The sequence below is a fragment of the Bacillus rossius genome, chromosome 12 (genome assembly GCF_032445375.1).
Source record: "Bacillus rossius redtenbacheri isolate Brsri chromosome 12, Brsri_v3, whole genome shotgun sequence".
Taxonomy (NCBI): Eukaryota; Metazoa; Arthropoda; class Insecta; order Phasmatodea; family Bacillidae; genus Bacillus; species Bacillus rossius.
In genome coordinates, this window is record NC_086339.1 from 20,552,708 (window position 1) to 20,567,845 (window position 15,138).

The window sequence follows — 15,138 nt, forward strand, 5'->3', positions numbered from 1 at the left end:
GCATTGAGCTTCCGAACTTGTTACGGTTGAACTCGCATTAATAATTGTTACATAATAAAATTAACGTGCAGTAATTTTTGAAAAGTTATAATGCTTTTTACATAACTTTTTTTTTTACAAACTACGTTCAGATGAAAATAGATTTTGATTATTTCGCATTTCCAACCTCTTTCATCGCCCACGTGTGTTCTTCGGCATTTTAAACATTCCGTTTGTAGCGGAAACGGAAGCTTATTTCCGTTTTCACGGGGCACGATTCCGATTGGCCGATTTCGTCCAACGTGCAACATATTTTTAGAACCCGCCCAATATGACAAATATTTGATGGAAAAACCAAGTCATCCAACTCACCAGAAACATGGGTGCGTTGAAGTTTTTCGGTGACTTCACAATCCTCCAACATTAATTATTGACGAAACATATTGGAAGGTACGTTCTTTGAAAGACTGTTGCAATTAAAAACTTTGCTGTATGTCATATCGTATAAATTACTTGTTAATTATATCTGTAGCTGTGTTGTCCAAAGGTGTTGTTTGTATGTATTTGCTGTTTTTTTTGCTGCCAACTGTTTCGTCGTTTATCGGTCCACTGTTTTAGTCGGTGCTGTCATATTGAAGTGACGGGATTTTGCGCGGTGTCTTTACGCTTAACATCTGATATAGGCCGACTTTGGCCTTTTTTTTGTGTGTGTGTGTTCATCTATACAAGTTCAAATTAGAAATCGCGTGTGTCCAAAACAATGAATGTATTGTGAGCGAAATTTTGACAGTGTGGGAGGAACCTAACCTTTCACAACAACATAAAACAATAACAACGGTAAAAAGCTCGACTACGCGCTAACGCGGATTATACGAGCGTGCGCCTCGCTCGGGGTCTGTGAAGAGCAGGCGTCAGCGCTGAGCGAGTTGCCTACACAGCAGGCGACGCGAAGGCCGGTATCAGCAGAGCAAACAAGCACACCTGTGATCCCCCGTCACACGCCGTTGTTCCCAAAACATCCGGCGATGACGTCCGCGATAACGAACGTGCTTATCGTTGACTATGTAAGCACGCTTCTCCGAGCACCGACAAACAAACACGAGCGGAACCTGTAGCCTAGACGTCTCTCACTATTACGCATTTTAAGGTGGTAGTATCCAGGATTTCAAATAAATTCATAATACAACCATATTTACTTGTTTACAAAGAATTTTTTTTCAACTAAAAAAACTCAGTATATAAAGTTTTTTTTTTTTTAAATTTAAAGGCAAATATTTGTCAATCCTAACATGTATTTAAAGCATAAAATCATATTGTATACGGTTTTGAATTAACCATTCGTATGAACCTTTCATCTTAAAATTATTTGTAGTACACCGTTCATTAAATAATTTAAAAATTAGGTTTTCCCAAAACTATAGAAACCTGAGTTTTACCTAATTTTTTTATTGATTTAATGAATGATATAATAAATAGTTTTCAAGACGAAGGCTACATACAAACGTTAAGCCAAAACTTTAAACCACGCGATTCTATGCTTCTAGTACATATTAGGACTGACATAAATAAGGCTTTTGGGTTCATAAAAAAAATTAAATAAGGACTATAAGGTTACATTATGAATAATTAAAATCACGGGCAAAAAATATATTAGTAACTTAAATACCCTCTCACATCGTAAAAAAAATTAAGATGAGCCAATTATTTTAAATTCCACAACTAACTATAAAAGTAAATACATACAACTATGTAACATGGATTAAATAATCGGAGTCACGGGAATTTATTTCTTGTTGAGATGGACGACAAAACATTGCTTTGACGAAAACTGAGGTATGTTTTCTTGTAAATTTTAAAGGTTTTGCTAACTTCTTCCGCTAAGCTACTGCCCTCTGGCTACCTCACTGGATGCAGGCAAAAAAGCTTTAGAAACTGTAACTGGTACGTCACGTGGTCTTAAATATTATCCATTTCAGGTTTCCGTTGCATTTTGATCTAAGTATAAACACTGGACTGATTACAAAAAAAAGCGTCTTGAGTAACAATCTTATCTGTCAAAGAAAACATCGAATCACGTTCTGGGAACACGTTCCTTAGATTGAGAAGTAATCCTTATCACGTCACACAAACACGCAATCGTGATTGATGGATTTACCATAGTTTAAAAGTTACCTAGAAATCAGACAAATTGAATTTTGTTTTCCGTAAAACGCTTTTACGTAAGGTTTTTTTTTTTTTTTTAGCTTTGGTGCCGGGGTACGTGGTGGTCGTATTTTACGAGGTACCTACTCCTAAAGAACGACTCTTGTTGCTCTGGAGTTACCGTGTTTCTCGCCTAGGCTTGGTTTGTATAGTACAGTTTCCCGTTCTCTCTCTCTCTCTCTCTCTCTCTCTCTCTCTCTCTCTCTCTGAATGCCCATACAGCATTAAAACGCTTTGACATGTCACGTGTCTGGACGGAAGCGACTTAAAATTACGGTTCGCTGGTTTAACTGTTAGTTGCCTAATGGAATTATACCACACACTGCTTACTTGGAGGAAAATATTTTATATTCGTAATAAAATAATAACGACGTAGACATGATATCCGGTTTAAAAAAAAGAAAATTATAAGAACTGTACCGAGTGACTCACAAAGATAGTGTTATCTGCGATTAAAAAAAATCTGAGCGCATACAGAGCCAAGCCACACTGTAGAGCTTCGACAATGAAAAGACGCACCGACAGCGCACGTAGAAGATAAGGCATCCCGGAGATTCAAAAACAACGAACCGTACAGACACACATACGGATAAACTCTGAAATGCCGCCTTATAGTTTTTTTAGGCCGCCCGAAGTCACCAATAAAAATACCTGAAAATAAATAAAACATGTTGTAGCAATAAAAAAACATTAAAATTAAAATGTTTTCTAGATTAGAAATCCAAATGCGCACATTAGAAAGTCAAGCTGAACTCACAGAGATCCGTCTCATCAGTTCACCCGTCAATCACGTGACCTGCAGCCAATCAGATGGCCCGAAAAATAACATCCGTCCGTACGGACGGACGGATGAAATTATACCCTCAAAAATTGTCAGAGGCATTGTCTATATTTTAAAAGTTTATTTTTTTTTTTTTAAGTGTGTTTGTTTAGCTGCTTCCGTATCGTGTTTTCAACTTGTCTATGAACACGTTTTAAGCTTGATATTCGAAACGAAAAATGTCTCAAACAAAAAAAGTAATTAATAATGACCGGTAACTCTAAATTATATTTAAATAAATATTTTAGAGTTTGTTTTAATCATTTGAAAGTACCTAGCATACTTAATCGGCAAGATATTTTTTTTTAAAATATTTCAGCAGTAATAGAAGTTGGCAGCATCCAAGTAGAATAATATTATGAGAGACGTGTGGATGGTTGTGAATCGTTCGGCATGTGGACTTACAACTGACGGACTTACGACTGACGGACTGACTACGGATGACGGACGCGACGGATAATTTGAGTCCAAAAGTGCCGTCCCAAACTGTGCAAAGGCTAAACCCACGGACAACGGGCCGTTTTGCGCTCTAAAAGTCCTGGGAAGAGGCCAGTCGTACTAACAGGAAATAATTACCAGACTGCTTAGCAAATATGAATCACTCATGTTATTCTTGAGAAATTTCAATTTCCGCATTAAAATTTTTGATTGCTATAGATAAGCAGTGATTTTACCGATAAAATACTCAGCTGTTTGACTGTGCATTCTACCATAAACCAAAAATTGGCATTAAATCAGGAAGGGGGAGAAAAGAATATACAAGTATACAGATTTGCCCACTAGATTTTAATCATTGTATTTTAGTCTCACTGGCGTTATTGTACGTTCGGCGTTGTCAGGGGCGTAGCCAGGGGGGGGGGGGTGTTAGGTGTTCAACCGCCCCTCCCCCCATTAGCATCAAATCTTTAATTAATTTCTTATTCATCACTCAAACAAATTTCAGATTAAAATTAATAAAAAATTTTACCATTACAATATTTAAATTTAAGTACTGAAAACTGCTAAAATAGCACTATTTTACACCTTAAGATCCAAATTTTCCCGGGGGAGGACCCCCGGGCCCCCCGTTTTAATACGGGGGAGGCATGCTTCTTAACACCCCCCATACACAAATCCTGGCTACGCCACTGGGCGTTGTGGCGCGTCCCCTGAAAGTGTGACAATGACACAAGAAGTGACGCGACGAGTGCTTCGAAAGGAGCGTGACGCGGCGACGCGACGCCAGGCGAGCCGCGGAACAATGGACTCGGCCGCCACTTCTCGGACGCGCCTCGCCGCCTGCGGTCACGGCCGCGACCTCCGGCCAAGCCTCCGGGCCGCCGGATCCCTCGACAACCGCCCGTCCCGAGGCGCCGCTCTCAGTCGCCCGGGACCGCAGAACCACTCACACCCGGGGCACACGCACCTTTGAATATATATACAGTATAGAAGTCGCCAGCCCAGGTTAACATTTCTAATACGGTTTTGTGGTAGTTGGTCAATTCACCGCCGCAATCGCCACCATCTCTAGGGCATCGACTTGCGGTGGTCCCTAGCGGACAAGTGTCGAACTCTTCGAACACCCCCTTTCCCCCTCCCGTTGAACGACCTTGAGCTGAAGTGAATGATGGGTGGTGGGGTGCGGGGGAATGACAGCGGGCGACAGTGCTGCGCTCTAACGTGTAAATGACAACTAAGACGATACAGGGAGTTACGGCAGCGCACTGCAGCGGTGAAGTTCCCAAGCTGCTCATCATACGCTTCTGAAAAACGTAGAGTAAATCCTATCCACTCGCGACTTCTATACAGTATATATATTCAAAGCACGCACTAAGTGCACACCTTCATACGAGTGGTGTCCGTTTAAGAAATGCGCTAGGGCCGGATAAGTGGTTCTGTTTCCGTATTCGAACAGAGAAAATGGCTACAAATTAATAGGGACCGGAAAAAATTTGCGGGTTCAATGACCTGCAGGATGAACTCCGTAGTTCTACATACCTACACTCGGTCAAATGCCACCCACTCATTGGCTGCCGTCTTGTGAGACGTTCCAACGTAGAAGCCCTGTGATTCGATAAAGCTTTTTTGTTGGGTGTTTCTCATTGGCCCAGGGTCATCCAGGTGAGTTGTGAGCCAATGGCAGAGGCAGCACTGAGGTATAACCATTTGTATTATAGCCTATCGCGAAATGATTTCGTGAATTTTTCCGGTCTCTACAAATTAAGCAAAATATGGAACCCACTCTTTAGAAATCCTCAAAACATAGCTCCACAGCAAACATCAGTCAAATCGCCCCTGATTGGCAAAACAGCCCAGCCAACCAGAAGAACGAAAGGCTCTGATTAGCCCACAGCAGCAGCCAATCAGGAAGCACCTTCCCCTCTCAGGCGAGAGGACATATAGGCAGGACAACTGGTAAAGAACCTCAGTCCTCAGTAGGTAACTAACTGCTTCCTGATGATGGCGACTGCAATGTCGACCGAAACGTCGGTCAATTATTTGCCAAGGACACGGCTACAACCCAGAAGCCAAGCTACTTCAGACAATGGCCGTGAAAGCCTGCGAACTTTATTGTTTCCGTATTTGTTCATAAACTGGTTTTTAATAGCATATAAATGGCTAAATCGCGTATTTTCGGAATAGTTTTTAGGCATTACACCTTTATCGTCATTTCTCCGCCATGCAATGTCATTAAAATGCTGAATGTAAATTCTAATGTATAAATTTTAATTATTTATTAAATAATAATGTAATAATTTATAATGCTAAAAATGGTACATAACCTCACTCATATGAAAACACTTGAAAAAGTTCACAGACCCAATTTCTATCACTGATATTCACAATAAAAATATGTCTTTAATCATATGGAACCGTATTCAATGTCAAACATTAAAGTATGTGATTGAAAGCACATATATAATTTTAATTTGTATGTAGCCTTTTGTTGTACACAGCCTTTTTGTTTTCATCCTGTGAAAATTTCGTTGCATGGTTAACGCGCAAGGTAAAAATGCTTTTCAATTTTTTCAAACAAGAGGGCGTAGAAACTGGGAAAAAAAAAAAGTTTTGTTACGAAATAAATGTCCACTTCGTATATAAACGTTAACGACAGCTAGTCAGGCCGTAAAATAACGGGCCCTTTTTTTCAAGCTGTTAAATTGCACTTAACTCACACCGCCAGTTCGCTTTGTGCGAAGAGAAGGTGAGGGAACATTCTACAAGGGCCAATCGTCTACTGCAATGCCTAGCTTCAGTACCGCGACGGTGCAGAACAGCTTACGCAATACTTCATTATAATATGATTTCACTTCAAACAAAATGTTTACTCCCGCCTCCCCATGTAATAGCACTTCTGTAGACAGACTGATCTGTTCGCGATACAAAGAACTATACAATATCGAAAATAGGCCAGGAAGTATCGGAAAACGGCCAGGAAGTATCGGAACACGTCCAGGAAGTATTGGAACACGACCAGAAGGCACAGAGGCATCCAGAGGGTGTCACGAAGGGAGGGAGGGTTGAGATTTGTTTTATGCCCGAATGTACCCTGATAGGACGGAAATTACAAGTATATTGCTAGTGTAATTAATTGGAAACCTTACAAGTTATAGTCCATCCACGGTAACCTCCTACTTTTTTAAACGAACCTTTGAAAAAACACACCAGGATGCAGCATGTTTGGTTCGTTTGCAAAAATACTTTCCATCATATGCATATTAAACATGCATTAACACTAAATTACCGTATAATGATGTTAAATAAAATTTTACAAAAAAAGTAACTATCTATGTACAATATTATTAATATTAATGATCTCGCATGTGTGTAAATGAAACAGTGAGAGAAGTGGTGTGTTGGCAATGATTAGAACGAAATAGTTCCATAGCCAAAATATATATTTTTTGACTTTCCGCGTGTATTTAAGAATTTGTTTGGGTATTTGTTAAGTTTGAACATTTTTTTAAATCTCTGGTGAAATAAAAACGTTATGTTAACGGTAAAAAAATATTACGTGCCGAAACCGTGGTCGCGCATTAATAATGTTAATAGTCACTTGTTTGTTTTCTCTTTCAGCCGCTTTCAGCAGCTCTTTAAGCAGTCTGCAGTCTGTACGCCATTTTGCAGTGTGTTTTAATATATTACTGACCGTGAAATAACGTACAGTTTGTGTTTCAGGATTTTGTGTTAATATTGTGTATTTTAACTTTGTTATATTATTTATTATCTACTATTGTAATGATGGAATTTGTTATCGTTTTGATATTTTGTGTGGTTCTTGTGATTGCTGTAATGGTAATTGGTTCCGGGATGGGGAAAGCTACTTCGTCGCAGCGTCAGATGGACATCATTAACGTCGCTCAGAACTTATATCTTTTAATTAGGAAAGGCGACTTGAAGAAATGTGACGTTACGCAGACGACCGCGTTTCTTCTCAACATCGCAAAGTCAACTGTTCTCAAGTAAGTAGGCTTTTTTCGTTTTCATGCACGTAAAAAAAATATCGACTGTGTCCTAAGTATTGTCGGCCTGTGTTTTAACTCACGAGGTTTTTTGTGTTTTATTTCCAATTTATATTTTTTGGTGTGCGACAACACCGCCATGTGGCGTCTCTGTTGAAAACTTAACCTAAAATCATATTAGGCCTACTCAGGTCCTAACAATAACAATATAGGCACTTTCAAGTATTTTTATGGGTGTGATACACGTTTGTTTATAACGATGTTTATAAACTTTATGATAGGTTTAACTATAACATAAGGGAGTGATTTTATAATTTGCATTTAATTAGTTTTTCATCTGTTTGGGAGATCACAAAATAAATAAAAAACACTTCATTAATTTCGTGGACAAAGTCTGTAATGTTTCCATTTAGTGACCACAAAGCAAATATTTGTGACAAAATGCCATATTTGGAACACTGCCTAACTGCGTATTGTGAACGGGTCCCCGGAAAAGTGTTATATGACAAATGTTTTTTTTTTTGGTTAGGTACTACAAGAAAGACATTGAAGAAGTTTCAACACCAGGAAAAAAGAGGAAAAAAAGGCCACAGGAAGGAAAGTCACTTGACACAGTCGACGATTTCACAGTAAATGCAATCAGGAATGCAATTTACAGGATGTACGCTGAAGGTAAAAATTTGATACTGAAGAGTAGTTTCGATATCACTGGGGTAGGCCCTACTTAATTGTATTCATTTCATATATCCATATGCAGATTGACCGGTTCAGTTTTTTTCCCGATATCATCTGTCCTTTAAAAATACTTAACATTTTTGGGTGGTTTGTTAGGTTTCTTTATTGATATGGTATTGATATATAGAATATTGTGCAACATATTAAATACGTACACGTCCTTTTAAGGTTAGGTTAAAGATAGAAAGAAAATTGTTACATTCTAAAACTACAAGTAATGTTTATATCGTTATACACAGTATACATATTAAATAACCTCAACTTTTATGATGTATCAGAAGGTTAAATAATGACTATTTCCAGTATCAATAATATCCAGTTGTGCGCTTTAGCAGTAATTGGTTACAAATTAGTGAGTTGTGGTCTAAGCAAGCATGGTTATTAAAAAAAAATTGGGATACTTAATTGGCTAAATTGTACTGTGTGGCAGGGTCCAGTACAATATATATTCTATTGCAAAATAGTGTCATGCCCCGCCTAACCCTTTAGAAAATATAGGGGTATTGTTATTTTATAAACAATAGTCCTACTTCATTGTAATGAAGTATCATATGAAAACACAACTTAGCCAGACAAACTGTGTGTTAGTGTATGAAGTAACAGAAGGTTATAAAACAGTAAAAGTTTAGTATCGCGTATCCGATTCGATACATTGATCCTGATCGCATGATCCTGCAAATATTGATCCTGTGATTGATGATGCTTGCTTTTCTAATTTATTACGTTTAAAAATCCTGTACAAAACCAAAAATAAAAACCTGTGATGTAGTAATGAGTTATGATTTAAAGTTGAATAATAATGAAAATATATATGTCTTATTAAACTTATGATAATTATTTTTGCTATACCACAATATTTGATTATGTTCAGGATCTTTGATCTGAATAAATGAAAAAAAACATGCACCACACGATCAATAGGATGTACAGGTTCATGCATAAAGATCTAGGGATCACATGGGATACACGATACAAAACATTTACCTACAACACAGTGTAGAGCTTGTAACTTATTGATTGCTAAATTGAATGCTGAAATACTAATGGGTAAATATTTACTTGGGCGGTATTTCCGAAAAAAAATGTTAAAAATCCGAAAATACCTTTATTTTATGCTCTTCAACTTCCTCTTTTCATTAAAAGTGGCGGAGATAAGAAATTCCAAATACTTTAGAAGATATCGAATTTTTAAATTTCATCATATGTAGTTGAGCGGTATTTGCGAAAATAAATGTTAAAAATCCGAAAATACCTTTATCATATGCTCTTAAACTTCCTCTTTTCATTAAAAGCGGCGGAGATAAGAAATTCCAAATACTTTAGGAGATATCAAATTTTTTAATTTAATATTTTAAAACTAAAATGGTCGATTAAGTCAGGTCAGTTACATTATAAATACTTTCAAACTAAGGTGATATTAAAAATAATGTGAATTAATTTTAATTATTCTTTAGTTTTAAATTATTTATAATGTAACTGACCTTACCTAACAAACCCGTAACAAAGGATGTACAGTAACAACTCGCGTAAATTTTTTTGTTACTTATTACTTGGGCAACAATATCAAAATAACAAATAAGACTTTAAAATTAGAAACGTTAAAAACTCACCTAAGTTGGAGGCGGTAATTAAACACCGTTTTAAACAATAATTGAACTAAATAATCACGTATTAGTTCATTTGAATTCTGGCCTATCACGAACAAAAACGTGACATCATTATCCAATAAAAAAAATAGATACTCGTACGTAAACAAGAAACAATGGTGCACGCACGCCACAGGAATGCGCTGGTTTTGTGCTGAAATTTAAAAATTCGATATCTCCTAAAGTATTTGGAATTTCTAATCTCCGCCGATTTTAATGAAAAGAGGAAGTTGAAGAGCATAAAATAAAGGTATTTTCGGATTTTTAACTTTTGTTTTCGGAAATACCGCCCAAGTAAATATTTACCATTAATTTAAAAGTATTTTTGAAATGTAAGTTTATTAAAACTATTTAATAAATGTAAATTGTGCACTTAAATTATCTTCTACGGGGTTGTGGTTTCGCTTAGTTTTGTGTACCTCTGTTATTTCATGTATTGTTAATGTATGCAATAAATTTACAGGTTTGAATGTTACAGTCGACACCATTTTGAAAGAAATCAGGGAAAGACAAATAGATTATTATGGTGGAAGATCAAGTCTTCATAAATTGTTAAAGAAGATGGGATTTTCATGGAAAACTGTTGATGGACGAAAAGCTTTGATAGAGAATGAAAACATAGTATTGCAGCGAATAGATTTCTTGAGAAAGTATAAAGAAGAAAAAGAAAGAGGTGCCAATTTCATATTTGTTGATGAAACATGGATTTTCCAGAGAGGCAAGGCATTAATTTATTTGAAAATTTGTTCTGTGGTCCAATACAAAGTATTTCATTTCCATTTCATATATTTTTCAGGAACTGTATCAAAGTCATGGCAGGACAAGAGTCTACAATCTGCGAAGAGACGTACTGTTGGAGATGGTAAAAGGTTTATTGTTGTTAATGCTGGAGGGCGCACTGGCTTTGTGCCAGGAGCAGGATTACTTTTTGTTTCAGGTCAGAAGACTGCAGACTACCATGGCGAGATGAATGGGGAAACTTTCTTGATGTGGTTTGAAGACATGTTGGTGCATCTTGAGGAACCCAGTGTCATCATAATGGACAATGCTTCATATCACAGCACCCAGGTATGTGCAATGGTAAAGCAGTGTCTTTTTATTGCTCAAATTGTAATGTGAAAAATTTACATGTGTTTATTATTGTGTATAAGTACGAATATTCGAGACTAATACATTTTGCCAGCAATAATTGTTATCTTAATAGTATGCCTACACTACATTTTTATAAACTATAATGTTTGAGCTGAAATTGATTACACACACACACACACACAGATATATATATATATATATATATATATATATATATATATATATAATGTAATTGAATTACATTGTAGTGCAAACTAATTTAGTAGAGGGTTTGAAATACCAAATAAAATTTTTTTATTGCAAACAGCATTTGAAAATGACATAATTACTTGTTTGGTAAAAGGACCCACTTTATGAATGCTCTGTTGCCCTACTTAATAAATTAAAATAATATTTTCAAAAAAATTTCTAGTCACTAAACTAACATGCTTTGTTAAATTTAGAAATTCATTACGACAATATGCCAAAACACATGTTTGCTTTGCATAAGTACAGTAGAACCCTGTTATAATTTGTTTTTAAGGGGCTACAAGAAAAAAAAACATAAGCAGGAAATTCAATTTAGTACTTTTTAGTGTGGATTTATTGCCAATGGACTCAACAAGCTGCATAAAGATATATTTGATGCTCCAATTTGCTTGTAGCAAGCTAAAAACAATTTTTCTTTAACATCATGGTGCTTCCAGCTTCTATCTGCTTTGTCTTTACTTACACATTGTCTCATTGCTGTAAAATTGTCATATTTCTGTATAATTGTCATAATTCACGACAGTGTTTACAGTGGAAATGCTTAAGTCCAGTTCTTTTGCCACTTGAACATGTGATTTAAGTGAATACATTTGAAAACACACAGAATGGCTTAAAATTTATGAATTTATTTGTTTTCCAAGGGTGTCAACAGGCAGTTAACTGCTAACATACACATATACATAGACAGTATAGACAAAGGCTTTTAATTTTTTTCGTCTTCTAAAATTTTATGAAGTGAACATTACAAGCACGAAACGCATAATTTGTGAAACATTATATCCAGGAATTAAATACATTGTCCTTATAGGGAAAATATTGTACTTGAAAAATAATACATTATAGGCAGGAAAACTTTATAAGCAGTAAAATTGTAACAGGGTTCTACTGTCATGAATTCTTATCAGCTACTTGAGTATTTAGTTAAATGTTGGCACAACGTAGGTTGAGAAAACACCTACAACGAACTGGACCAAGGCTGCACTGATCGCGTGGCTGGAGAAGAATGGGATAAAACATGAAAATAATTTGTTGAAAGTGGAGCTGCTGAGAATAGCTAAACAAAACAAGCCCCGAATACGGTATATTATTTCGTTTTTTTTACAGCATTTCTTTAAAAGTGAGATAGTTGCAAAAAATTACGTATACACCTTGTTCTAACACACTTTTCAGATATGAGGTAGACGAGTTGGCTCGTAACTATGGCCACGAAATTCTACGACTCCCACCCTATCACTGCCACTATAATGCAATCGAACTAGTTTGGGCTCAATGTAAACACCATTACAATAGTAACGTGGGGCGGGCCAAGAGATTTGACAATGATGCAGTTGCAGCCATCTGGAAAGAGGCTCTTGATGCTTCCACACCAGAGAGGTATTTTCATGTTGCATGACCAATGGGGTATTCCTTTTGAAGTAGAAATTGTTTTATTTTCCTGTAGAACATTCCTCAAGCTTCAGCAAAACCCTTACCATACATTTTTACATAATACGTAAGTATTGTTGCCTAGCAGCCTGGTCCTACCATTCCTTTTGATAACTTTGTGTGCTAGTGTGTGTATAGTGTGATTATCATTTTGTGTATATTCATATACCAGTAATACAGCTTTAAAACAATTGGTAAAAATAAGTGGTTTGAATTTGTGTAGTTGTCGTTTTGAAAATGTGTTGCATGTATGTGTTTGTGTTCGTGTTTGTGTTTGTGTTTGTAATTTTATTCCCATGTGATTCATACATATCTGTGTAGTTTCTAGATCTAACAGTGGTGACTTATTTGCAAGGTTTTTTTTTTTTGTAATTGCAGTCCATTTGCAATTGTTTCATTTCCATAAATAGTTTTGTATTTATTAGTAATTGTGATATTACTTTCTGTTATGCTTAATCTTGTGTCAATGACTTTAAAGTTATGGTGGGTTCAGTGCTGTAGGCAGATTTAAATATTCAGATAAAATTTCAACGTAGAGAATTTTGAATATTTTCATCTAGCGAACTTGAATAGGTATTTACACATGTAGTTCTTGCACATTAGTATTTTCAAAAGTTATGTTATTATAGTGAAATACATATACAGTAAATCATCAAAACTATTCAAAAAATTAAATTTTCGCTATATCTCACTGTTTTTGTCTGGGACAAATTTTAACCAAAAACAAACACAAAACTTATGAAATAAATATTTTATCATATGCATTCTAAGCCTTTATTGATAACATATATAATATTTACAGCTTTATTATATCTTGAATAAACCACTATAATTTTTTTTTTTTCAGATAACATAAAACAAAACATGTTACTTCAAGTATTAAATAATAGCTTTGATAGTTGAGGAAAACACATTAAACGAGTTTTGTTGTGTTTAAAAATACTTTCTTGTGGAGTGAGTTCAAAATTGTATGTAATAAAGAGCATGCCATGCATTGTTTACTATGCCGTTTTGACAGAAACAAACATATTTTGTTATAGAGTGGTTTTTGCTATAAACAGGTCATTTATATAGAGGTTTTACTGTATACATTAATTTTTTTAGATGGGCGAGGTGTGTGGATCACGTGGAGAAGCTAATTCAAGCAGACTGGGAGAGAGAAGTCCACATAGACAGCGGCACCATTCCTCCACTCATCATCCACCTCGGCGAGGATAGTTCAAGTGAAGACAGTGACAGCGAAGAATTTGAGGTTACGACACAGCAAGTAGATGGAGACAGTGAAGTACTGGCAGTTCCTCTTGATGATTTACCCGGGTGTTCTTATTGAGGTCTGTATGTAATAAACACCTGGGCAACTGTAAGTATTGGGGTTTGAAACATTTTTTTTTTCTTTTATGCATTCCCATGAAGTATGTTGATTACTGGAACTTTATGTATTAACTTTATATTACACGTATTATGAAATGAATATTAAATTTCATTTCTGGATTCGTATAGGTGTATGTGAAACATTTTATTTTGTTGTGTGTCTTCATTTTTCAGTGAACTTACTTGGAAAACAAAAAGCCAGTCCCCATCCAGGGCCACAAATAAATAATGCATATAAGTGGTATAGAAATTACTGTCAATTCTTCACCACAATTTTACTGTTCATAAAATTATGATTTTGTCTAATAAGTATACTCAGGAAAATGTATATAACCATATTTTTATTTGTGGCCTTAACCGGCAAAATGGTAGGGGTTTATTAAATAAAAGAAGAAAATTCATTTTTAAATGTTTTCATCTGAATTTGTTAATTTTATTAAACCTTCAATCCTTAGTCTTTTCCAGATTGCTTAGATGGACAGCCATATGTATAATTTACAATACTTTTTTTTATATATTCTCCTAAAAATTTACTTTAAATTATATGTTATTTCTTTAGCTAACAAACTTATTTTTTAATATTTTTACCATTGGGTATCATAAATAATGTTATGAACATATGCATGTATACTTAGATCATATTCAAATTACTTTTATATATATATATATACATACATACACACACACATTGTTTTGACAGCTGGTGATTGTAAACAAACCATTTGACATTTGTCACATGGCAATGTTTTTGTTTACATACGGCGGAAGGATACATAGTGACATTAAAGTAGATCCGGTGAAAAGCAGGGCTTCAGAAAAGTAGGAGGTTACCGTGGATGGACTATACATGTAGATCGCATTCACAGTTATAATCGGAAACTTTTAGAGTAAGATTTAATTGTGGATTTTTTTCAAAATTTAATAATGGGGAATTTTAATAATGGGGAAGAAAGGGGCTCGAAAAAAATTATTTGCACCCGGGGTCCTTAGTTTCTCTCGGCGGCCCTGCCAGGAAATATCGGAACACGGTCACGGGATATCGGAACACGGCCACGCGGCCAGCGTTCCGAAATGTCAATAACCCGGGCGCCGACACAAATAGCGACGCGCGCCCTCGGCGGCTGAGTCACCGGGCGGGTAGGCCGCGGGCGAGAACAAAGCGGCGCGCCAGCCATGC

At 36.0% G+C, this 15,138-nt stretch overlaps 2 protein-coding genes across 17 annotated transcripts in view; one reads left to right on the top strand and one right to left on the bottom strand.

The window, feature by feature from the left end:
• The window catches only part of LOC134537674 (prominin-1-A), a 224,089-nt gene that overhangs the window by 61,486 nt on the left and 147,465 nt on the right, over positions 1-15,138 (bottom strand). The gene's annotated exons all lie outside the window — the stretch shown is intronic.
• On the top strand, positions 6,797-14,370 carry LOC134537671 (uncharacterized). Of its 6 annotated transcripts, XM_063378367.1 has the most exons (7): positions 6,818-7,443; positions 7,973-8,115; positions 10,288-10,542; positions 10,621-10,686; positions 10,762-10,892; positions 12,108-12,539; positions 13,695-14,370. In XM_063378367.1, the coding sequence occupies exons 1-6, from the start codon at positions 7,220-7,222 to the stop codon at positions 12,321-12,323; spliced, it is 1,035 nt and encodes a 344-aa protein (XP_063234437.1). In that variant the 5' UTR covers positions 6,818-7,219; the 3' UTR covers positions 12,324-12,539; positions 13,695-14,370. The 6 variants fall into 6 exon arrangements, with proteins under 6 accessions (XP_063234433.1, XP_063234434.1, XP_063234435.1 ...); XM_063378365.1 differs by having other exon boundaries at positions 6,798-7,443; positions 10,621-10,892; XM_063378363.1 differs by having other exon boundaries at positions 6,797-7,443; positions 10,288-10,892.